Source organism: Manihot esculenta, chromosome 6, assembly GCF_001659605.2.
Source record: "Manihot esculenta cultivar AM560-2 chromosome 6, M.esculenta_v8, whole genome shotgun sequence".
Lineage (NCBI taxonomy): Eukaryota > Viridiplantae > Streptophyta > Magnoliopsida > Malpighiales > Euphorbiaceae > Manihot > Manihot esculenta.
The window spans coordinates 26,737,585-26,763,771 of record NC_035166.2 but is presented as its reverse complement, the minus strand read 5'-3'; the positions used below and the strand labels follow the sequence as shown (position 1 = coordinate 26,763,771).

The 26,187-nt window shown below is 36.9% G+C and overlaps 2 protein-coding genes across 3 annotated transcripts; both read right to left on the bottom strand.

Annotated features, from left to right (window-relative positions):
* Positions 1-10,796: 10,796 nt before the first annotated feature.
* Positions 10,797-16,224, bottom strand: LOC110617409 (DEAD-box ATP-dependent RNA helicase 7). Of its 2 annotated transcripts, XM_021760160.2 has the most exons (14): positions 15,581-16,222; positions 15,255-15,389; positions 15,014-15,154; positions 14,821-14,932; positions 13,823-13,893; positions 13,507-13,661; positions 13,301-13,412; positions 12,741-12,842; positions 12,581-12,641; positions 12,338-12,506; positions 12,154-12,250; positions 11,947-12,041; positions 11,584-11,717; positions 10,797-11,401 (listed from the first exon to the last, which is right to left on the bottom strand). In XM_021760160.2, exons 1-14 carry the CDS (start codon positions 16,094-16,096, stop codon positions 11,205-11,207), a joined length of 2,097 nt encoding a protein of 698 aa, XP_021615852.1. In that variant the 5' UTR covers positions 16,097-16,222; the 3' UTR covers positions 10,797-11,204. The 2 variants fall into 2 exon arrangements, with proteins under 2 accessions (XP_021615852.1, XP_043813464.1); XM_043957529.1 differs by lacking the exon at positions 10,797-11,401 and having other exon boundaries at positions 11,611-11,751; positions 15,581-16,224.
* Positions 16,225-20,133: 3,909 nt separating this feature from the next.
* Positions 20,134-22,473, bottom strand: LOC110616557 (xyloglucan galactosyltransferase XLT2). The gene has a single exon (XM_021758957.2). The coding sequence runs from the start codon at positions 22,279-22,281 to the stop codon at positions 20,752-20,754; it is 1,530 nt and encodes a 509-aa protein (XP_021614649.1). The 5' UTR covers positions 22,282-22,473; the 3' UTR covers positions 20,134-20,751.
* Between the last annotated feature and the right edge of the window lie 3,714 nt (positions 22,474-26,187).

Sequence of the window (26,187 nt, the reverse complement as noted above, 5' to 3'; positions counted from 1 at the left end):
CGGATTGTTGAAGGTGGTCCTTGGGCTTATGAAAACCATTTATTGGTTTATGAGAGGGTTGCCGACGGAGTGAACCCGGTTGATGTCAGTTTGGAAAAAGCAGCTTTCTGGATTCAATTGCATTACATGCCATTAGGCTATATTTCCGATAATGTGGTTAAAAGAATTGGCAATAAATTGGGTGACATTATGGAAATTGATCCCAATAACTTTACCGGTGTCTCCAAGGAATATCTGCGGCTGAGAGTGATGTTGGATATTACTAAACCGTTGAAGGATCATGTTGTACTCAAAATTCGCAACGGTGGTGCGGTCCAACATCATAAAGTGATCCTGAAATTTGAACGTCTTCCCACATTTTGTTTTCGTTGTGGTTTGATTGGTCATGGAGAACGGTTTTGTCGGCGTAACTATGAGGCAGACAATGGGGAAGTGCCGAGAATGTTTGGTCCAGAATTGCGTGCTCAAACTAGACGTAATCAAAAACTCGTGATTGGTGATCGGTGGCTGATTCAGAAACCTCTACTGAAGGGGGCGGTGCCGGGACACACTGGTGCATTTGGCCGTAATAGTGGCGCTAATTTTCAGGAGGCAAATAAGGTAACTAGCGATGATGTAGGAGATAATGCCGATAGTGGAATTGTTGGCGAAAAGCTGGAAGTGGCGGGTGATGTGGCACTAAAGACGACACCTGGTGCTATAGACAAGGAAACAGGGCCGAAGATTGGGGTTTCTAAGAAGGTAGGTGATTTTTTACATTCAACTGAATTTGAGGAGGATGATTTTGTTGACTACGTGGAGTCAAAGAGGAAAAGGATGGGCCCAGTTACTGAAGCTCATCATTGTGATACTTCAATGGATGAGGGAGGTTCTTCTAAAGATGGCCCAAGTCCAAAAAACGAGTTATTGGCGGGACCTGTCGCTCAGGCCCGCCAGTCGCCATGAGTTGTTTAAGTTGGAATTGCCGTGGTCTGGCCAACCCACGTGCGATTCGTCTTTTGTCGGACTTAGTCCGTGATCATAGGCCTTCTATGTTATTTCTTATTGAGACTATTTGTGACATTGAAAAAGTTTTGGAAATAAAACGTAAGATTGGTTATGATGAGTGTTTCGTTGTTCCACGAAAAGGTCGTAGTGGTGGTTTGGCACTATTTTGGAAACAAAATATTAAAGTTACGATAAATGAGAGTTCGGACCATCATATTGACGGTATTGTTCAACTAGCTAATGAGGAGCCTTATAGATGGACCGGGTTTTATGGGTTTTCAAATCGTTCTCAAAGGCATCAATCCTGGGCCTTGTTGAGGGCTTTGGCCAACCATATGTCTATGCCATGGATTATCATTGGTGACTTTAACGAACTTCTAGGGGCACATGAAAAAAATAGGATTTTAGGTCATCCATCTTCTCTCAGTAACCAATTTCAACGGGTGCTGCTTGACCTAGACCTTCAAGACTTAGGTTATGTTGGTACCCAGTTTACTTGGGAAAAATGGAGGGGTACTGAACGATGGGTGGAGGAGCGGTTGGATCGTGCCGTTGCATCTCAGTCGTGGATTTCACGGTTTGGAGCTGCAAGGATTTATCATATCTCTCACACGTCGTCAGATCACATCCCCATCTTCCTTGATTTGCGCAAATTCATTCCTAAGGTACGATCCAAAAACTTTAAGTTTGAGAATCATTGGTCTTACGAAGAGGAGTGTGGCCGATTGATTCAGAATTCCTGGTCTAGAGCGGCTGGGCTGAGTATTCAAGACCGACTTAATGTTTGTAGTACCACTTTGTTGGAATGGAGCAAGTCCAAGGGTGGAGATTTACGGAAGAGGATTAAAATGAAAAAGGATTGTATTGATCGTCTAAAAGGCCGTCGAGAAAGCTGGGCTGTTCAAGAATTATGTGCAGCGGAGGGGGAACTTTTTAAACTACTGAATCAGGAAGAGGTGTTTTGGAAACAAAGGGCTAAATTGTTTTGGCTTCAATCTGGGGATGATAACACCAGAGCCTTTCATAATGCTGCAAATGGAAGACGAAAAAAGAACTCTATTGTAATGCTTCAGGGTTCAAATGGAGAGTGGTTAGAATCTGGTCGGGGTTTGGAGAACCATGTTGCTGGGTACTTTGCAGAGCTCTATACTCAACAGGACATTTTGTATACTGAAATCACGCAATGTGTAGAAGCAAGAGTCACTCTGGAACAGAATATGGATCTTACACGTCCTTTAACTGATGATGAGATTAAGGAAGCTGCATTTTCGATGCATTCAGATAAATCGCCAGGAGATGACGGGTTTAATCCAGGATTCTACAAACGGTATTGGCATATTGTTGGCAGGGAGGTTATTTCGGAGTGCAAGAAGTGGTTTACTGAAGGGGTTCTCCCTGAGGGAATTAATAATACCAACATCGTATTAATCCCAAAGAAGAATCGGCCCACTACGATTAAAGAGCTCCGACCTATTGCCTTATGTAAGGTTATTTACAAAATTCTTGCTAAGGCATTGGCAAGCAGGTTGCGTAGTGTGCTCCCAAATATCATCTCTGAAACGCAAAGTGCATTTGTGGGCGGTCGGTTAATTACTGATAACATTATAGTGGCTAACGAGATGGTACATTACATGCGAGGATTGCGGAGGGGTAAAGTGGGGTACGCCGCGCTAAAGCTTGATATAACAAAGGCTTATGACCGGTTGGAGTGGAGATACATTGAATCAATGTTGGCTGCATTGGGATTTGATGATAAATGGATTAATTTGATGATGATGTGTGTCACAACTGTTCGTTACAATATTCTTCTGGGGGAGTCGATAATAGGTCCCATTGTTCCATCAAGGGGATTGAGACAAGGAGATCCTTTGTCCCCTGCATTGTTTATTATTGGGGCAGAAGGTCTTTCAGCTTTAATTCGAAAGAAAGAAGCAGTTGGAGCCCTTCATGGATGTCATATTTGTGAACGAGCACCAACAGTTAGTCATCTCCTATTTGCGGATGATTCATACCTATTTTTCAGAGCTAATGAAGCCGAAGGGGAAACAGTCAGGCTATTGTTGGAGACTTATAAACAGGGTTCTGGGCAGGAGGTCAGTCTGGCCAAGTCTACTGTGTTTTTCAGTCAGAATGTTAGTAGACGTATTCGGGACTTGCTTTGTCAGATTTTAGGTGTGACTGAGGATGTGGGCTCTGAACGATACCTGGGTATGCCTATTATGGTGGGTAGAAAGAAAAAAGTCATATTCGATTTCCTTAAAACAAAGCTGAAACATCGCATGGAAAATTGGTCTGGCAAATTGTTGTCTAGAGCTGGAAAAGGTATCCTCCTTAAGACTGTGGCGCAGGCTTTACCGACCTATGTGATGAGTCTTTATTTGTTGCCTAGGTCTATTTGTGATGAGTTGCAGAAGCTGATGAATAAGTACTGGTGGGGTAAAGTTAGGTGGATGAATTGGAATAGAATTTGTGAGAGTAAGAATGATGGAGGTTTGGGCTTCCGGAATTTGCGTGATTTCAATTTAGCTATGCTAGCAAAACAGGGCTGGTGTAACAGCCCGGAAACCGGTACCCTTCCGTAACGGATCCAAACTGTTCGGCACTAGGATCCAGATCGGCTTAAGGCCGCCTAGACCCGTAGTAAGCCTGACATTCCTTCTATACATCTGGTCTAATCCCATACATGATCAATCTTTCTTAAAACTTTATACATTGAAATACCCCAGGCTTACCCCGAGGGACTGTGACTAAAAACTTTTCTTTCATTTTTCCAAGCTTAACTCATGCATGCTCTTACCTATTAAGCTTGGTCATCAAAACATCTGTAAAACATGTCATACATCATAAAAACATCTCTCTTTACTCATTGATCTTGTACTACTTCTAGGATTAGCCAACCATAGACAAAACATAACTCTATACATTAGGCAAAGCACATGTCTAAAACATAACTCTTATACTCTTCTTCGCTCTACTTTATCTCTTTTCAACATCCTCTTTTCATTCACATCATTACTCTTTACATTCATACATATCATGTCCTTCTCATGTCCACAACTATACTATACATGCAAACATCACATAACATATCATCACTTTAACTATACATTACTATCTATTCCATACCTATACATGTTCATATATCAAAGCTACACTATGCTATTACATAACTTCTTCATCTTTCCTTTTACCATTATCATCTTTAACTTCTCATAGCTTCCTTTGATCAACTCTGGCCCTGCATACTGGGTTAAGGGGAGAGGGATGAGCTTCTAAAGCCCAGTGAGGGGAATCCATAAAAACAGTTCATTAAATCATATGCTCTTATGCCCTGTATCATAACACAACAATACACATCAAGGAAGAATTTGTCACCTATAGCCCTCCACCTCTCTGACTCATGTACCACTTAACTTCTCTCCTGAAAACATTTTGTCAGGGCGCTTAGGCCTCCTGACTCATTCCTGAAAACATTTTGTCAGGGCGCTTAGGCCTCCTGACTCATTCCTGAAAACATTTTGTCAGGGCGATTAGGCCTCCTCTGACTCATTCCTGAAAACATTTTGTCAGGGCGATTAGGCCTCCTCTGACTCATTCCTGAAAACATTTTGTCAGGGCGATTAGGCCTCCTGACTAATTCCTGAAAACATTTTCTAACGTACTGAGGGCTAAAGGATCATCCACCATTCATCTGCATACTCATCAAATTGTGCAGTGCAACACCTTTATGAATTCTAATGCAACACCCTAATAACTCATGGCATTCATGATGCATGTCTTTTACTCATACCATTATTATCCTAATGCAACATCCTAATATCTCATTGCATTCAAACATCATAAAACATAGAGATCAACCCTTACCTCTTGAGTTGGTGTGACCTCAACTTCAAAACATGGAGAACCAAGCTTTGCAAGCTTTAAACTCCAAAACTTGCTCAAAACCTTCAAAACCAACCTCAAGCTTACTAAAACTTTGAAAGATCTTGGAAAAACTAGGAAATCATGCCAAGGAGGACATGAGCTCACCTTGGATGGGAAGAGGGAGAAAACTTTCCTCTTCCACCGCCCTAAGTGGCTTTTATAGAGGAGCTGGTCAACCACGTTCGGCGGCCAAACATGCAAGCGAAACCATGCAACGTTCGGCGGCCAAACTTTTCTTTCGGAAGCCGAACCTCAAGCACTTTCGGCGGCCGAATGTCACCTTCGGCGGCTGAACCTGTGCTTTTGTCTCCTTAGCCTTTTTCTTCAAAACTCAAAACCTTATGACTCAAAAACCATAAAAACACTTAAAACATGTAAAAACGTTTTGAAAACCTTTGCTAAACCCTTCCTGGCAACTCCGACATCCGAAATTCCACCGGACGGTGAGAATTCCGACGCCTGAACAAGCCGGGTATTACATTCTACCCCCCTTAAAAAAAACATTTGTCCTCAAATGTTAAAACAACATATAACATATAGGTAAAGCAATCATGCAAAACGTGAACTTCATGGCATTCTGCTGCGCTACTCTGATCTTTCTTTTCCTTCTCCTTCTTTGCTTTTACCTTTTTCTTTTCTGCCTTCTTTCTCTGGACTGATCTAACTTCTACTCTAGCCTTTTACTACCTGAACCGGAATCCCTGGTCTATCCTGCTTTTCCCACACCTCACTGGAACATTCCAGGGTGAGGTACTAGGTCAGATAAACCATCGTCTACTCGCTGCCTTACAGCACTACTCATCCACTTCTCTTATAACTCTTACCTCTCAAACACTCTTAGAACTTATACCAACACATCAAAGTTCACAACATATTCGTGTATCCAAGAGTGAACATACCTAACCCCATTAGGTGTGATGTGTCAGTCTCCTGTTGAGTCCAGGTGAAGATCCGTATCGGAGCTGACGGATTCGCTCCAGGAAAACCTACCAAAGAAGAAGGTACGCCTCTCTCTCCACCTAGATGACGACCTTGATCCACAGCCGAAACTGCTGGCTGAGCTGCTTCTCCTGAAACTGTTTGCTGTGGCCGTGCCCTGTTATGCACAGTAGGACACTCACGTGCAAAGTGCCCTTCTTGTTTACACCGATAACAAGCAGTTGTCCGCGCTAGACACGTTCCTCCGTGCGATCTTCCACATCTCGTACATCTTATAGGGCCTGACCTAGAGGCATCCAGACTAGCCTTCAGCCTTTGCCAAAACTTACCCTTCTTTGACCTTCTCCGACCTCTGGTCTTCTTCTTTCCTCTTGTGGCTGCTGTGCTCAGAGTGGAGGGATCAACTTCTCCTGTGCTTGAGTTCTTGGACTCCTCGGTCCAAGCATCATCTTCTGACTTTTCCTTCCTTTCTTCATCTATACTTACTTGCAGACCTACATCCCTCCTCTGTACCATTTCTTCCCTGTTAACCTCATAAGACCTTTCTCGGTCTCTTGCTGATTCCTCTTTATTTGCCCTTGCCTCTGGCAACTGAGGGAAAGAAGTATCCATACCGTCCCATTCAGATGGATCTGACTCCACCGATTGACCATCACCTTGCATCTCAGCTCTTTCTGAAACACGTAGGCCCACATGCAAGCATTACATCACATAACCTTTCCTATACATGTATTATGAATGCATCTGTTACCATTAATCCTCAACCTAGCATACATGCCATGACCAACTGTGCCAAAAGCCATTTCTGGTCTCTCAACTCATCTCATATCATAACATAGCATATTGAGGAATCAGGGATCCGTTAACATTCATAATACATCTAAAATGCATATGCATCAAACATGGCATTACACATCATCATGCAGGACAGGACTCCTTATCCTATCCTAGTGGACATGATCTTTCGCTTAATCTTTCTTATTGTGCTCGCCTTACTAAAACAACCTCTTTCCGATGTGAGAGACCTTGCTCAACACACCGTACTTATGAGGCCCTCTGCTCTGATACCAACTGTAACAGCCCGGAAACCGGTACCCTTCCGTAACGGATCCAAACTGTTCGGCACTAGGATCCAGATCGGCTTAAGGCCGCCTAGACCCGTAGTAAGCCTGACATTCCTTCTATACATCTGGTCTAATCCCATACATGATCAATCTTTCTTAAAACTTTATACATTGAAATACCCCAGGCTTACCCCGAGGGACTGTGACTAAAAACTTTTCTTTCATTTTTCCAAGCTTAACTCATGCATGCTCTTACCTATTAAGCTTGGTCATCAAAACATCTGTAAAACATGTCATACATCATAAAAACATCTCTCTTTACTCATTGATCTTGTACTACTTCTAGGATTAGCCAACCATAGACAAAACATAACTCTATACATTAGGCAAAGCACATGTCTAAAACATAACTCTTATACTCTTCTTCGCTCTACTTTATCTCTTTTCAACATCCTCTTTTCATTCACATCATTACTCTTTACATTCATACATATCATGTCCTTCTCATGTCCACAACTATACTATACATGCAAACATCACATAACATATCATCACTTTAACTATACATTACTATCTATTCCATACCTATACATGTTCATATATCAAAGCTACACTATGCTATTACATAACTTCTTCATCTTTCCTTTTACCATTATCATCTTTAACTTCTCATAGCTTCCTTTGATCAACTCTGGCCCTGCATACTGGGTTAAGGGGAGAGGGATGAGCTTCTAAAGCCCAGTGAGGGGAATCCATAAAAACAGTTCATTAAATCATATGCTCTTATGCCCTGTATCATAACACAACAATACACATCAAGGAAGAATTTGTCACCTATAGCCCTCCACCTCTCTGACTCATGTACCACTTAACTTCTCTCCTGAAAACATTTTGTCAGGGCGCTTAGGCCTCCTGACTCATTCCTGAAAACATTTTGTCAGGGCGCTTAGGCCTCCTGACTCATTCCTGAAAACATTTTGTCAGGGCGATTAGGCCTCCTCTGACTCATTCCTGAAAACATTTTGTCAGGGCGATTAGGCCTCCTCTGACTCATTCCTGAAAACATTTTGTCAGGGCGATTAGGCCTCCTGACTAATTCCTGAAAACATTTTCTAACGTACTGAGGGCTAAAGGATCATCCACCATTCATCTGCATACTCATCAAATTGTGCAGTGCAACACCTTTATGAATTCTAATGCAACACCCTAATAACTCATGGCATTCATGATGCATGTCTTTTACTCATACCATTATTATCCTAATGCAACATCCTAATATCTCATTGCATTCAAACATCATAAAACATAGAGATCAACCCTTACCTCTTGAGTTGGTGTGACCTCAACTTCAAAACATGGAGAACCAAGCTTTGCAAGCTTTAAACTCCAAAACTTGCTCAAAACCTTCAAAACCAACCTCAAGCTTACTAAAACTTTGAAAGATCTTGGAAAAACTAGGAAATCATGCCAAGGAGGACATGAGCTCACCTTGGATGGGAAGAGGGAGAAAACTTTCCTCTTCCACCGCCCTAAGTGGCTTTTATAGAGGAGCTGGTCAACCACGTTCGGCGGCCAAACATGCAAGCGAAACCATGCAACGTTCGGCGGCCAAACTTTTCTTTCGGAAGCCGAACCTCAAGCACTTTCGGCGGCCGAATGTCACCTTCGGCGGCCGAACCTGTGCTTTTGTCTCCTTAGCCTTTTTCTTCAAAACTCAAAACCTTATGACTCAAAAACCATAAAAACACTTAAAACATGTAAAAACGTTTTGAAAACCTTTGCTAAACCCTTCCTGGCAACTCCGACATCCGAAATTCCACCGGACGGTGAGAATTCCGACGCCTGAACAAGCCGGGTATTACAGCTGGAGGTTGCTGGTTATGGATACGTGCTTGATGGCTCGTGTTATGAAAGCAAAGTATTTTCCGGAGGGCAATTACCTTAATTCTCAATTAGGCGGTAACCCAAGCATGGTGTGGAGAAGTATCTGGGAAGCAAAGAAAGTTATTCTCCGTGGAGTACGAGTTAGAGTGGGCGATGGACAAGACATTAATGTATGGAACAGCCCCTGGTTGCCTAATGTTGCTGATGGTAAAGTCACAACCCAAAGAAGTGAGGAGACCATGCATCTTAGAGTGTGTGATCTTATAGATGAGCAGGTTAGAGCGTGGAATGTGCCAAAGATCTCTGTTACATTTAATGAAAGGGACAAGAGGTTAATTCTTTCAATTCCTCTTTCTCTGAGATGTGTGAGAGATGAATGGATGTGGACTCATGAAAGGGGAGGTACCTATTCAATGAAAAGTGGTTATCAGTTATTGAGAAGCGATGGGCAGCCTACTCAACACAGAGGTCAAGATGAGTTTTGGAGGAAACTCTGGAAAATCAAAGCTCCTCCAAAAATGTTGGATCTATTGTGGCGCGCCGCAAATAATTGTCTTCCAACTAAACATCGCCTCCTTCAGAAGCACATCATTCAGGAAGACACCTGCCCAGTTTGTAGTGTGGATACTGAATCATCTTTGCATATTCTGAGTACGTGCGAGTTTGCTAAGAGTTGTTGGAGCTTTGCGGGTTTGAGTTGGCCTGTTGATAGGTCTGGTGGTGTTAAGGAGTGGTTGCGTTCTGCTTTTGACATTTTTGATTTGCTGGGCAATATGGAAAAATAGAAATCGTGTGGTATGGAGTCAAAAATATGCTTCTACACGGTTTGTGGTTTGTTCAGCCTTCTCATTCCTTCATTCCTGGCGTAATGCACGAGATTTTAGGCCTCTTTGCAGGTCAGGACAATTCTCTGACAACCCATATTGCAAATGGAAGAAACCGGATGCTGGGTGGACTAAAGCAAATGTTGATGCAGCTGTGTTTGAGTCAAAAGGAGCAGTGGGAGCAGTGTTTAGAGATGACGTGGGTAGATTTGTTGGTGGCTATAGTAAAATTTTCGAAGGCATTTCTGATCCGACGCTGCTGGAAATGTTGGCTATCCGAGAATCGCTCAGTTGGTTGAAAAATCGTGGACGAAGCAAAGTAATTGTAGAGTCTGATTGTCAGGTTGCAGTTGATCAGTTGGGCTTTTTAGATTCTGGAAGTTCAATGTTTTTAGAAACTTGCAGAGATTGTCAGTATGTGTTGTCAACTTTGCAGGATGTGCGAGTTGAGTTCATTAGGAGAACTGCGAATTTTGCGGCTCATCCCCTTGTTAGGGCCGCTCAATTCAATTCAGGTCTTTCTGTGTGGGGTTTTACTCCTCCCGATTGTATCATCGCAGCTCTTGCTGCTGATTTACAGTAATGGATATTTCATTTTCTTCAAAAAAAAAAAAGTTCAATCCTATTTACTTAAAATTTTTATTTTTAAGATATTTTTACTTTAAGGTAAAAAAATAGAGAATTCAGAACTCTAATATTTGAAAAGAAAGGCAGGTGAGCGCGATGGAAAGAGCAAGAGCGAACAGAAATTTTTTTTTTATTATGGCGTTTGTGATATTTTCTTTATATAAATCACTATGGCGTTTGTGATATTTTGTTTATATAAATTACTAGATGAATCAGTGCAATTTTGAAGTATCACTGTCCATATAAACCCTCCCTTAAAAAAAAATATCCATCGAAGTAGCTACTATAAAAAAAAAAAAAAAATTACACAGCTTCAACAGATAAAAAAACAATTCCAACACTTGCAAACTCAATAGACTCCATACACAATCTCCTATGTCACAACAAATTTAAAATAAAAAACTATACAGACAAAATATCACAAACGGAAGAGTTATCGACACCCTCTGCCATAATAAAAAATATATAATTTATTTATTTTTAAAAATATTAAAATTTTATATAATTTTATAAAAATTCATTTCATTTTTTTTTAAAAAATAAATCAGAACAAAATAAGAGAAATTATTATAAATACGGGTCCCATTGTTAGTCAAATAGCTAAAATTGCGTAATTTCCAGCAGAATTCAATACAAAATGGGGTGACAACAAAATTCCCAATAAATCAAATACAAATAGCATAACCTATCAATTTCATGGGAAAAAAAAAAGGATAAACACTAATATGTATTGCTGCGTTAGCAATCCTGACTTTACATCCTTTGGACTGTAATTACGTATTTTCTTCATTATCAAAAAATGATTCTTCATCCTGCAGATTACGTATTTTCTTCATTATCAAAAAAAGATTCTTCTTCCTGTAGCTGTAAATCAACGCTGCCAATCCTCATCAATCATGGAAACAAAATTAGAGGCCTTGGCTGCTTGCCATTTGTTCCTACAGATTTAGGTCCCTCACCATTTTTTCCCACCGCCAAAGCCATTAGAGAATTTACCATTCCTTCCACCAGAAAATCCCCTGCCCCTGCCACCTCTGCCCCCTGAGAACCTACCACCACCACCACCAAATCTTCCCCTTGATTGGTCTCTTTCTTGCAAGGGTGGCAATGCTTGTAACACCTGTATGCTGACATTAGCTGCATTTTCCTGGCCTGCAGCACCAAATGGAAAACAAAATGGAAGTAAATATCACCAACTTGCAAGAGGCAATAGCAATCAAACTCAATAAGACCAATGCCACAACACTCAAGAGGACCATTCACTTATTTAAAGAAAAAAAAGAAGCAGGGGGGAAAATATTTGGCCTCAAGCAAAAGAGCGCACAAACTATTACCAGCAAGAAATATGTCCAGATCTGGACCAGGCACATCAAATACAGCACCATTCCCATCAGCTGTCAGGGTCATACCCTTCACCAACTCCATCTTATCCTCAGGTAAGAATCTCCTCAAGATGGCAAAAGCAAATCTGAGAAAATTTTCATCCAGTAGTAACAAGTCAACTACTTGGACAACTATCATCAAAACATAGTTAAATTTGGATAACCAATTATATACTTTTATACCAACATAATTAGGCATTCACTATCAAGAACAAAGTACTCCGGAGCATTATCACTTACATTAAGTACTCTAAATTTCTAATACTATACGGTAGAAATCAAACATTAGAGGCAACTTAAGTGTCATGAACTCACGATGGTGTATAGATGGGTTTTCCAGCTTCAAGTAGCACCGTGACATGGTTTTCCATGGATGTTAGAAGTGATCTACTCTTTATCTCAGTATAGCCCTGCACATATTTATTCATAATATGAGCCGTGTTTGGCATTTAAAAAAATTAAAATAACTAAAATAGAAGAGTAAAAACATGAACTAATTTTGACAGAGGGGGAAAGACTCACAGCAGCCTTGGCAAGGGCTTTTGCAAGTAAATCTACTGCTGACAAGCCCGATGTATTTAATAGATCCTCTGCTGCAGACTTGAATGCAGGAATCACACTGCAACATTTGCCAGATATCTCAATACCTCAAGTTCAAACTTAAAATCACCAATCATCCACCAACTAGTTCTAACACTAAAAATACCTGTCAGAAACTCGAGTTATTTTTTCTGCTGCTTCAACACCAACAGCTTTGGCAATATCAGCTGGCTGAGGGGCAGCAATGTGCTCAAATTTCACACCAGATTCTTTTTCAATCTTTGATATATTGGACCTCCTCGGATCATAGAGCATTACAGCAACTCCAGTATTGCCTAAAAGTAACAACTCTCATGACATCAATAAAATCGGCATTTAGAAGAGAACATTCACAAAATTTTCTGTTTACCTGCTCTTCCTGTCCGTCCAGAACGATGTATATAAGCTTCTACATCACGAGGTGGTTCACACTAAAACAAAAACTTATGTAAGCATTACTGAGAAAAGAAAATTAGAAAAAGTCTCCTGATATAAGCACACATGAACACAAGTGAACAGGTCACACATACCTGGATTATTAATTGCACATCATTTATATCAAGTCCCCGAGCTGCGACATTTGTGGCTACCAATGTCATGAATTTGCCCGACCTGAACCCAGAAAGGGTGACCTGCAGGCATGATAACTGACATTAGTAAAGAAAATAAAAGGGTTAACAGATTAAACTTGCTCCACCTTTTCCCTTTCTTTTTTGAATGAGTTGAGCTCCATTTTCTATTCGAGGATATCAATGATCCCTCCCAAAGTATATGTGGATCTGCTTGTCATTCTGTTCTCATTTCCAGGACAATCATATTGGGTTAGGCCCAGCTAAATCCATTGCCAGCGCCCTATACATGTACTGTCATGGCATAGCTAGCCACTAATTCATTCATTACTGATGATGAATGGGTGAGGAGCACAAAATACTCACTTTAAGCTCCTTCCAATATCAAGAAATTTTTAAATACCAAACATGTGCTCGTATAAGTCAATCATAACCTAAGATGAATGCTATAAGATTAGCCACATTCTGCTTATGGACACACATCTAGATGATATCCCTAAAACATCAAAAAGAAATAATACCTCGCGTTGAGACTGTTGTATCTCCCCATGTAAAGCCCGTGCTCCATGTAACAAACCAGCAAGTTCATTTGCAGATTCCCTTTTCTCAGTGAAAATAATTGTACGGCCTCCACTAAATAAAAATCATCCCATTGAAAATTTATCAGCAAGACCAAGAGGTTACTAAAACATCACAAACAAATGAAGAGCCATAAGAACTAATTAACCTGCTATAACAACGAATAATATCAGGAATAAGCTGAGTTATCGCTGAAGTAAAACAGGGAAGGACAATATGCCTAACACTGGTACTAGCCTTCATTTTCTCATTACCAACAAGATCTATGGTTTTCTTGGTTGGTTTAAGAAATCTAGAAGAAATCTGGTAATGGAAAATAAAAAATAGTCAAATAAGGAAAACGAAAAAGCAACTACAACTTTCCATGCATAAGCAACACAAACTTAATTTTTAGAGATGTAGCATGTTTCAAAACTTTAACAGCATGGAGTATAATGAGTCAATATCAAGGCCAAGAAACGAACATGTTTCACCCAATCTGGCAAGGTGGCACTGAAGAGAAGAGTCTGAACTTTGCTTACATCCTCAACTTTTCCTGTAAAAAGCACAAAATAAATAACCCCACATTCAATCTCTCCTATTAGTGCAATAAACAGCTAAACTGACTCTTAACTAATACTCTCTGGCACAGTTGGTAGATACTAACAAGTTCTAAGAAATTTTTGAGGCCATCAAAGCAATGCCCTGTCAAGAAGTGCTTATTGCCAAATAATCTTCATTTTGTAAATGGTAAAGAATACCAATAAGAGCATTTTTATCTCTTTATATTACCATAACACCAAAAATGACTAATCTAAATAATTCCAAGGTGAAGAAACCATCAGGTACCAAAATTTCAAATTTAAAATCAGAAAATGGTGCAAGTAATCTCAAGATTTTTTTCCTTCAAATGGAATGGAGGAATGATGTCGGATACGATCCAGATCAGATCTGAATTCAATTAAAAAAAGTAAAAAATCTGTACAACAGTTAATGTCTAGGATAAACTTAGATCTAAAACAGCATGAGGCAAATTATGCAGAACAGATTAATACAACCATATCAATTAAGCACAACCGCTTCCTGTCTGTAAGTGCACCAAAGTATGAATAAAAGCTCAAACCACAAGGCCCAGTGACAAAATATCTTCTCATCATTTAACTAAACACCTAAATCCATGAAGTCCGTCCTGAAGCTGAAAACACAAACAGAACCTTTGTTGTTGAGCCCATATACTTTTGTCCCCTTTCTTTGCAATACCTCACATTGAATATTACTGGAATTTCCAAAACCTTTTGTAAAATTAGTGCATTTTAATTGTCTAATATTCATATATTGATCAAAATAAACTAAAATGACATCACAGGCACAGCATTTGCAGAAAGCATAGTTCAACCATATCATATGAATTTCAAGACAGCATACCAGATTACAACAATCAATTACAAGTGATGTTCATGACATTTGATATGGAACTAAATACCAAGAATAAGTTCAACGTCTTCAACAAAGCCCATCCTCAACATTTCATCAGCCTCATCAAGGACTCGGAATTTCAGCAAGCTTAAGTCAATATTGCCCCTCTCTATGTGATCCTGTACATGAAAGTTAAAACTTTTATGATGAATGTATCAAGCCATTACAGGAAGTCGAATAGTATTATAATAAAAGCAAACCTTTATGCGGCCTGGGGTTCCAACAACTATATCCACCCCTCTTTTTAGGCTCATCTCTTGAGGATTGTATGAAGCTCCTCCATATAAACAGCAGGATGTCAAACCCAGTGTCTCACCATAAACTTTGAAGTCATCGTACACCTTCTCAACGACAATAACAAAAATAGCATTAAAAGGAAAGAAGAAATAAGGATGCCCCAAAGAATAAAGCAAAATGTAGAAGCAGTCCGCACTGATATACCTGACTGGCTAATTCCCTGGTGGGTAAAAGAACCAGAACGCTTGGAGGCCTACCATACCCTGTCTTTCTTGATGCTTTTGCAGGTCCATTTGTTAGCGACTCCAAAATAGGTAACACAAAAGCCAGAGTTTTACCCTGCACAATTTTAGTATGACAACAAGTACCAATGATCAAATAACGAGGCTTGGAAAAGTCGGAAAAAAGCTCATTCATTGCCAGGCCTTCAACATGGAAAACGGAGCAAACAATCACATTTGATTCCAAAGAGAAAATGACAACGTGAAATAAATAGCACAACTTAAGACAAATAGAACGCAGAAGAGTACCTGACCAGTTCGGGCGCGACCAACCAAGTCAGAGCCGTCGAGAATATCATCGAAGGTCCTGGCCTGAATTGGGAACAACGACTCGATCCCTCTGGCCTTGAGCTTCTCCCTCAGAGGATCAGAAATGCGAAACCTCGAGATCGCATTAGGATCCTTGGCCTTCGGTACCTCTTCTTGTACCTCCTCATCCTCCTCTTGGGCGACCTTAGCCTTCTTATTCTTCTTTTTTGTTTTCTTTGCCTTCAAATTCACTGGCTCCACAAGCTCCGAGCTCGTCTCGCTCCTCTGTTCATCTTCAGAGTGAATGTCTACAGCTTTTCGTTTCTTCTTATCTTTCGTCTTCTCCTTCTTGTCAGAAAAGATTTCATCTTCAGTCTTAAACGCCATCAAGTTCTTCGTCTTGCCCGGATTTGCAGAGTCTGGCTCTGAAGTTTCCAAAGCTATTTTCTTCTTCATCTTATTCTCTTTCTTGTCTTTGGAATCTGAAAATTTATTAGCCAGAGCTATGGAGGGCATGATCTTATAGAGGGGAGCAATGACTTGTATGCTTTCTCCTGCTTTCGAAGGCTGTGGGTGGCTATGAGTTGCAGAAGCAGGAGAGCAACTGATGAGAAAGCGTTAGGGTTTGGGATTTTATGGTTTTTATGTGGACGCATTTTAGCCCGTTGGATGAAGATTCCCTATTTAATTTGCCCATTTAAAAATTAGAGGTTAGTTAATTAAAAAATATATATATTATTTAGTTCTTAAATTTATTATTTAATTTTTTAATTTTAAAAAATATATTAAAATATTTTGATATTTTAAAAAATATTAATCTATCTATTAATTTTATTATTTAATTTTTATCATTTTAACAAATTTTATTAATTAATTTTTTATATAAAAAATATTTTAATTTTTTTGTATAATATTTGATAATTAAATTAATATATATTTTTTTAAATTAATATAATACTATAAAATTTAGTAGTAATTTTTTCATAATTAAAAAGAATTTTAAAAAATAAAAAACTTTTTAAATTGATTCGAAATATTAAAATAAATTCATCTGTTTTTAAATAAATATCTTAAAAGTGTTTTAGTACATAATAAATTGAATTTTATATAAATATTTCCTTAATTAACTTTTCTAAACCTAAAAATAATAAATATTAATCATGATAATTAAATTAACATTTCGTGGCTTATTATCATCAGATGTTCTTTGCCTCTCTTACCCTTTATACGAGAGGGGACTTTTTAAAGAAATCAGAATGTTTTTAACCTTAAATTTTATGTTTCGAAAGGTTTGAAGTTTTTTAAAAAAATTTTTTTTACAAAAACTCTGGAAGTCTCTATTCTGTGTTTAGTAAAACGCAAAGTAATTATTTTTTCTCTTTTTTAGCAGGTAAAAAAAAGATTTTTTAAATTAAAGATTTATAAAGTAAATATTTTCATAATTTTTAAAGTCAGATTTTTTAAATTAAAAGGGTTTAAACGGAACATCTTATTATCTCATCAGTTTGGCAAGTTGAGAATAGAAGTTTTTAAAAATCTTGCTTTGAAAAATCTCAAACTTTTCTAAATATTAGGTCAATGTTTTTAAAACTTAAAAATCCTATATATTTTTTCTATATATATATATATATCCCAAATAATAAAAAGTTATTGAAATTTAAAAATCATAAAACCTTGTTTTATAGTTCTTATTTTAAAAAATATATTTTATATATATGTGTGTATATAATTAGAGTTTAATTCAATTTGAGATTTTACAAATTTAAAAATAAATTTAATATTTTAATTAAAATTTATTTAAAATTATATAATAATAATATTTTTATTATACAGTCCAAGCTATATTAATTTTAATCGTGAAGTTCCATTACATAATTACATAAATAAGTCAAGAAAAACGGAAAAAGAAAAAAAAAACTTGGAGAATATGGTATTCAATTGGTATGTCTCTTGGGCTATCATCCTTTTATGTGAATCAGGCTTCTCTACTTTAGTCTTTGCTCTTTATATTTCTCCTAAGACAGTGCCTTAAAATTGCTGGTCTCTATTTTATAGGTTTCTTCGAGATTGCAGTAAGTATCCTTTATTGTGGAAATTTGCTATCACAAGATTGGCTATTGTACCATCTTTGTGATTTACAATCTCTTCTATAATTTTGCTATTAAGGTAGTCTTGTAATGCAAATATATTTACAGGTAAAAAAAAAAACAGCCTCTGAATTATAAATAGCCCTCAGGCTCTCGGAGCATGCTCCAACCAGTTACAAGGAAGAGGACTAGCACAGGCTAGCTTTGCCAAGCAATGAGCAGATGCATTGCAAACACTTTTAACAGGGACCAAACTGAAAATCTCCAAAACAGTGAGCTAAACCCTTTACTGGACCGTATAAAAGCTTTAATACGCCAAGGGATTAGGGATCTCCTGATAAGATATTATATTCTGTAAGGCTGCATTAATAGCCTTAATCAAAATTTCTGAGTCAGATTCAAGGATAACCTGTTGGAATTTTCTGGCCTTGGCAAGCAGAACAACAAGTCAAACAGCAGTAGCTTCTCGTTATATAATTATGTCTTCCTTATTCTATATAAATACTAATTATTATTGTTGATGATTGTTATCGTCTTCATCAAATGATAACATTTGTCCTGCCTACTCGTTCTCCAAGGCAATCCACTCGAAGCATGTGGTGAAAGATCAGAACATGCCAAAAAAAAAAAAAAGAGCGTGACCACCGGACCATGCTGCTCAGGAATTTTTAAAAATTTTTAGAAGACAAACAGAGAAACAGAAACGGTAATCCCATAGACAATTATTGTGGATGATGATGACGACACGATATAAAAGCTTGATTATTATGCATAAGTTCGGAGATACCAAAACTAAATAGATTTAAATTGCAGCCGATGATTTAAAGAGAAATCAAAACTAAATAGATTAATTGGCTATGATCCTTCTTAATTTTTATTTTTCAATCAATTCCAAAATGATTTTTTTTTTCTTTTTATTTTGACATTTCAATTTTTATTTAAAAATAACTTGGTCCAGAGATAAGTTTTTTAAAAAATAAAATTTTAATTTACATCAAACCAGAACTATATCTAGTTTAATTTAAATGTAATGATTGACTAAAAATATCAGAATGACTAAAAATCAAGTAATTGCTTTCAGGAGATTCAAACATTTATAAATGAGATACCGCTGCAAATAAATCATCCATGAAATTCAAAAGAGGTAGAGATGATAAGAAGCGTTACTAAAAATGAAAACATTGAAATGTTGAAAGATTGCTACTTTCATTAGATAAACAGAAATCAGCTGAACTATGGTTATTATGTCATCGAAAGAAAGTAAATCTTAGTTGCCTCCGATCAAGAATCTTCTTCCTCTTCGAGATTGAATTTTAACAAGCTAGGGAGATAAGTCTAGAATAGCAGGCAGCTGGACAACGGGTTGAATCCTACTGTGGTTGTGCCCACTGCCTAGTAACAACAAATTAGGACAGCCTTTATGCACTAATGATATAAATCATCCCAATTTTGTTAATTATACCAATTATTTCACCTTATATTTTCTTTAAAATGCTTTTCCCCACCTTCTCCTTTTATTATTATTTAAGTTCTGACATTTCTACGTCGTTGTTTCCGCACAATTACAGGCTTTTTCTTTACCGAGTTATGTTTCATTGTGTTCTTGCTGTATGCATAGAAAAAGAAAAGGGACCATCACTAGTATGAAGTCTTCCAAATCCCACGACTTGTGTAATTTGACGGTGAGAGCCCTTGCTATAAATCACATGAAATCTAAGCGAATATGTCCTTGTTCGTTGCTGACAATCACATTTTCCTATTTAACATTAATACACCCAACTTGTTTATTGTATTACCTTCTTTTTTTTTTCTTTAAAAAAAAATCAAAATACAACAGTATTTCCGCAGCTCACAAATACAAAATTTTCAGTGAAATATTTTTACCATACGTAATTAACATTTTTTTCAACCTTCTATTATATGTTGCTTCGTGAATTATCCACGCCATTCAAATAATTGCGCATGTGCGACAATAAAATGAATAAAATCTTGAATTTTTTTTTAACGAACATGCCTTTTTTTTTTCTGAGCATTTTGTCCTTGAAATCAGTATAACAAAGCCCATTTCTTCAAATACGTTGTCCTCTTTTACTTCTGATTGTCTTCTGTTTGAACTACCAGAGAGACTTCCCTGTGATCTCAAAATTGATGCTACCAAAACTGCGGTGATATATATTATTAGTTTATTACCCTTGTGTTCCCAAACATTGAGGGCTGTGCTAAAAATATCTAACAAAATCACTTTTTCCCCTGTGGCCTCAATCCAAACCCACTAACCCAAGGAGAAAATCACAAAAGAGATAATCCCTTAAAAACTTTTCCAGGCATCCCCAGTCCCCACCCACCCACTAATTCCTACCTTGCGTTATATAAACCGGTTCGAACACCAACAAGCCAATTCTAACGTATTCTCGCAATACTCATCCCACAAAAATAAATAAATAAAGATGACCGAGTAGAAAATGCAAATGTATAGGGAGTTGGGGCAGAAGGCAGTCGCTCTCTTTAAAATTTTATTCCAGTTGAGTTGTTCACCCATTTGAATAATCTACACGAAATTGAGGCCATCAAAAGCAACATGGAGCAACCATCCATGCTAGCACCAGCACCACCTTCAAGCTACTATTCTTAAATTTCAATGTATATCACACCCAAAAAAAAAAACAAATAACAAAGAATAAAATATAGAAAATGAAAATATAAAAATATTTTCTAACTTGTCCATCTTCCTGGATGATATCATGGCATGGTCCAAACAAAACCGCATCGTCACAGCCTCCACTTCAGTTGCCATCCAACTGGGTGGTCCTATCTCGTCTATAAATGCTAGTGATAAATTACCCAAGCCAACAACCTGCAACTCTGAAACATGGTCTTCAAGCAAATGAGTAAAAGAATACGACAACATTCGTGAGAAAAGAAGACATATCCAACTCCTTTTCTCTGCTAAAAGTGTAAACCAATAATAACAGCCTTCCGATTTTGAAAAATTAATAATAACCCATAACTTAACAATATCTTCCAGTATAATTCTAAAATATGGGATACTGAATTCCCCTGTTCAGTCTCATCTGTACAATCTTATTACCATTTGTAAACCCACTCCTCTTGCTCCTTGAATCTCCTCAATACCCCTTCCATGGCAACATCAAAGGCATCCTTTATACTGTCTAAGCCTTCGTGGGGTCTTGCATATACAAATTTGGGTATATAATCGATCACCTTTTCTCTCATTTTCCTGACCTCTTCTTTGCTGTAACTCTCAAGCACTTTCCGCACGGAAGTCCCATTCTTCACCTCATTCCGGTGTATAAAAACAGAGTAACTCTCCGGTTCGCCTGGTAAGAACCAATAGTACTGGTAATAAGCGGTTCGTTTCCAGAACAAAACCGGAATTGAACCCGCTAACATGCAATCAAAGATGGACCTACGGGTGAAACTATCGCCTCTCGGCTGCAAACAAAAATCCGAATTCAAAAACGTCTCTAGAATCGCTGAAGTGCCGTTGGAGCAACGAGTACTGGCACAATCTACGACTCGGCATGAGTCCGATTCATTCTGGCAATGGCTCAGCAACAGACCTCTAAAATCATTCTTGATACCGCTGCGCTTTGCCCCTGCAAAGCAGAAGAGTTTCGTACGGTTGCGCGTACGGACAAACTCCTGCCACTGCAGGACATCCCCGTCCGATCTGGGATGGAACCCGGTGGGGTAGGGTACACCAACGTCGAAATAATCCCATGGATTTCGCTCAATCAAGAGGCGGGTAATGTTTCTCATACCTGGCATGTAAATGCAGCTCGAACCCCAGTCCTCATCTTTCGACCGTCGAAAATCCCACGAGATACGCCCCATGGTGATGAAGTGATTCCAACCATTTGATTTCTGGTAGTATGGTTGATCTTGGACCCACGTCAGCATCATCTCGCAGTGCCGATCACGGTCTTTGGCAGTGTAATTATGCCACAAAAACTTACCTACGGCTAATCCGGCATAAAAAGGAATGTAAAACGCAGTCGCATTGTTTGGCTCTGTGGTCCTGCACTTGTGCCTCAAAATCCGATTGTGGAAGATAATCTCCGAGACGAATTGATCGGTCCAGTACCATGCGGGAGCTAGACTTTCCGGAACAAGCCCAGAAAGCCCAGTGGCTTTCTGGCCAAAACCGTCATTAGCCAACGCATTGCACCTGGAACTCCATGGGTTCAACTCGTCACAGTTTCGAATCAATTCAGTGTTGAACTTGCTGGGGAGATCGTAGACAAAAACTTTTCCTGATACACATTCATCTTCATCAGTAGTTGCTGTAGTGGGGCTGATATTGATAACGGTGTTGGCAGGGATGTAGATATGGTGGTGGGCAGTGTAAGGAGAGGGGAAATGGTGGCGGCGGGGGGGAAAAGTGAGAGGAATTGAGCGAAGAGCAAAGAGGAGAATGATCTGGATGGAGAGGATGAAGAGGAGGAGCCATGCGCGGTATTGATTTAAGTAGGAATTCGCAAGGAGCGAACTAAGGGAGTTCAGCGAGCTCTTCCGAGAAAGGACGTCGTCCGGCGGGCTTTTTGTTTTTCTGATATAAGGTTCCGGTGAGGACGGCCTGGTGTTGGAAAGCATCAGAAATAGGAAGATTCTGATTATATAACTTGATTCTTCCGGCGGTGGCAGAACCGAAAAGGTAGGGCGTACACAACTGAAAACGATAGCGTTCGAGTTATAATTTCTGTGTTTAAAAAAAAAAAAAATAGAGGCGGTGGGAGGTGGTAGCGGCCAATGTGGGGCGTTTATCGCTGCTATGTGCTTTAGCTTTTTCGAGGTTTTCATTAAAAGGGAGCAGTGAGGCTTCGGTGATGAAGGAGGAGGAATATGTGAATGGCTAGAACGTGCACGTGTACGATTAGATTACCGGATGCTTAGGCAACCGCCAAGGAATTCAGCTGTTAGGAACGGGCACGTGGCTGTCTCGTCTCAGGCAACTGTGAAAAGCAGGGTAATCTGATCCCTTTGAAAAATTTAATCGATTTTTTTTGTCGAGATTTAAAAAGTTGAAATTTGATTGATTTTTTTTTTAAATTTAGGTTATTTATTTTAAATTTAATTTAAATATTAATAAATTTAAATTCGATAAATAATTTAAACAAATTAAATTTTTATTAAATTTAATTTTAAATTATTTATAAATCTTTAATTTATTTATTATATAATAAAATTTAATTTAAAATTAATAAATTTAAAATTAAATAATTTTAATTAAATAAATATGTATAAATTTATAAAAATAAACTCTTAAATATTAAAAATTTAAACAAATACAAATTTTTAAAATAATTAAATAATATAAAATTAAATTTTAAAAAATTTAAATTTAATTTATAAAAATATATATTAAATTTATTTCTCTTCTAATATTAATTTTAATATAATTAATGAATTTATTCATTAAATTTATTTACAAATCAAATTTATTTATAAACTAAAAAATAAATTAAATTTACGATATAAATACTATAACATTTAAAATTAATTCATTTAAATAAGATAAAAAAATTAAATTTAATTTAATTTATTTAAAAATCAAATCAAGCTTAATCAAAATTTTATTAAATCAAACTTCAAATAACTCATTTTAATTCATCTACCCTTTTTTCCTAAAATGGGAACGCTGAGCATATATCAATCGTATAAACGGTCTGTTGTATCAGTGATTAATTACTCCTATTACCGGAAACTGCTCCTTTCCTTTTTTTTATTTCTTTTAAATATAAAAATTTTAAAAACTTTATTAATTAATTTTTTATTATTTAAGTTTTATAGTTAAAAAATTATTAATTTCATAGTTTAATTTTATAAAAGGTATATCAATAAATTTTTTATATTACAGTTATTTTATATGTTTTTATAATATTTAAATATTAATAATTTATTTAAAATTAATAAACTAATTAATAAATTTTTATATCACACATAAATCAATAAAAAGTTTTTTTTTCAAAATAATTTTAAACAAAAGCTTCTCAAAACTGTTTGAGAAATTAGTTAGCCATGAAAATGATTTCCTATGAATAAATGAAATAAAGGAAGAGAATTATTGTCGCAAAATATTTTTTGACTATGCAAATAAAATGCATAGCTCATTGGACAAAATATATAAGACGTACACTGTTTACTAAATATTAAAAAATAAATAAAATCAAACTAATCAAAAATTAAAAAATTTAATTAAATAATTAAGAAAATTCTAATGAAAATTATTTGTTGTTTGAATTTAAAATAGTAAAGAAACATTTTTCAAGAAATACAAAGGTATGCCGAAACGTTAATAAGAAACGTCAAGTTTTAAATAATTATTATTATAAATAAATGTTAATTTTATTACATTTGAATTCCAATAAGTGTATTTTAAACAATTATTAATATAAATAAACGTTAGTTATTATATTTAAATATTACGATTAAACGTTAATGAACGCTTTTTTTAAATTATATTTATAATAATTATAACAATTAATTACCATAACTCTATAAAAAAGAGTTCTACTACTCACCTATCTACAAATATATAACTAAGTTAAATATTTTCTATAATTGGCATGTGGCATCTCCTATGATGTATCTTAAAATTATTTATTAATTTTCGATATTGTCATGTGGAATTTAATTATTTTTAATTATATTTATAAATTATTGTTAATAATATTAATTAATTTTAAAAAATTAATTAATATTAACATAACGGTATCGAGAATTTACCTGCAATAACACAAAATTAAAATCTAAAAAACAATAAGATTGAGATAAATGAAGAAAAAATAAAATACATAAAAAAGGAGGCGTTATAAAACTCAACTATCAACTATCAACTATCATCAGACTTCAAAAAAAAAACTCAACTATCATCAGTCACTATTATACGTATCAGTATGTTTTTAGAGATTTTAAGGACACCAACAATTGAAATAATAAAAATCAGTAAAAAACAATAAAAATAAATTATAATAGATGTAAATCTCCAACTAACGGTGGAAATAGTTTAAATTAAAAGAATTAATTGAATTAAATTAATTTAAAATTTTGATTTAATTTTTTATTTAATTTAGTTCGATTTGATTTTTAATTTTAAAAATTTTAATTATTTTGATTCGGTTTAATTTTAATTAGAAAAAAATAAAAAAAATTAAACTAAAACGATTAGTGATAATAATAAATTATTTTCAATAATATAGAAAAATTAAATCATATTAAAATTAAAAATTTTAATTAAATTTTAAAATATAAAAAATAAAGTGTGAAAAATAAAAAAATTATTAAAAATTAAAACTGATTAAACTAAACTGAATCGAACCAAATCAGATTGGTTCGGTTCGGTTCGATTTAATTTCTAACTAAAATCAATTCGGTTTGATTTTTATAAATACTAAAATTTTAATTTTTAATTTATTCGGTTCAATTTGGTTTTGAGCTGAACCGACCGAATAATCACCCCTAGTGCAAACCAACCATAAAAATGAATAAACACAAATAAAAATTAAAATAAGATAAAAAAAAAAACAAAAACAAAAAAAAAACATAGTTAAAAAATATTTAAACGAATAAAACGCCTAAACTCACCTACCACTAGGCCTGTGCAATCGGTCGGTTCGGTTCCGAACCGAACCGAACTGAAAAAACCGAAAACCGAAGTGTTAAAATTTTAAAAACCGAAAAAACCGATTATGATGATATAACCGAACCGATAAAAATCGGTTCGGTTCGGTTCGGTTCGATTCAAACCGAAATCTGCCATAGTTCTTGGTATCTGTGTTGGGGCTGCCATAGTTCTTGTTCTGTTTCTTATTTCTCTCTGGTTCACTTCTAAACGCAACACTTAGCCCGGACCCAGTGCCGGAATCGAAAGACCACCTCCGATTGCTGGGATAGTACCGTACGATTGCTGGGATATTCAGAGACCACCTCCGATTGCTGGGATAGTACCGCTTCCGATAAGAAGAAACCGCGGGCTAAGTGGTTTCTGAATAATTGCTGGGACTGGGCTAAGTGGTATAAATCGGCAGGTGGTCTCTGAATAATTGCTGGGACTGGGTCCGGTGCCTGGGTACGGGCTAAGCGGTTTAGGCCGGAATCGGAAGACCACCTCCCTGCTTCTACAGTATGAAGAGGCTACTAGTCCGGTCGGTGAGCGAAACAGAATTCACATTGAGATTGGGAAGGATCACATCGTATCCTGAGCGTGCTGGTGGGTCAGGCCATGGAAGCGGAGAGACCCGGTCCGGTGCTCGTTCCGGTGATCAGGCCGGTGCATCTATCGCGGTACCAGAAGTTTCACATTTGGGATGGGGCCATTGGTACACTCTCAGAGGGGGGAGGTGAACGCCTGGGCCGAAAGGGTTGGGTATCAGAGGGGGAGGGGGAGGGGGAGGGGGAGGGGGAGGGATTAGAACCGAAATCGGTTATTTCGGTTTGATCGGTTATTTAACACGTTTAAACCGAACCGAACCGAAAACCGAATAATTTTAAATATACTAA

Excerpts from the sequence above, each read along its gene's own strand:
- LOC110617409 (XM_021760160.2), bottom strand. The coding sequence starts at position 16,096 with ATGCCCTCCATAGCTCTGGCTAATAAATTTTCAGATTCCAAAGACAAG. Across the intron at positions 15,155-15,254 it reads CCAGGGAATTAGCCAGTCAG|GTGTACGATGACTTCAAAGT; the intron begins GTATATCAGTGC and ends GTCGTTGAGAAG. Across the intron at positions 14,933-15,013 it reads GAACCCCAGGCCGCATAAAG|GATCACATAGAGAGGGGCAA; the intron begins GTTTGCTTTTAT and ends TTTCATGTACAG.
- LOC110616557 (XM_021758957.2), bottom strand. The coding sequence starts at position 22,281 with ATGCTTTCCAACACCAGGCCGTCCTCACCGGAACCTTATATCAGAAAA.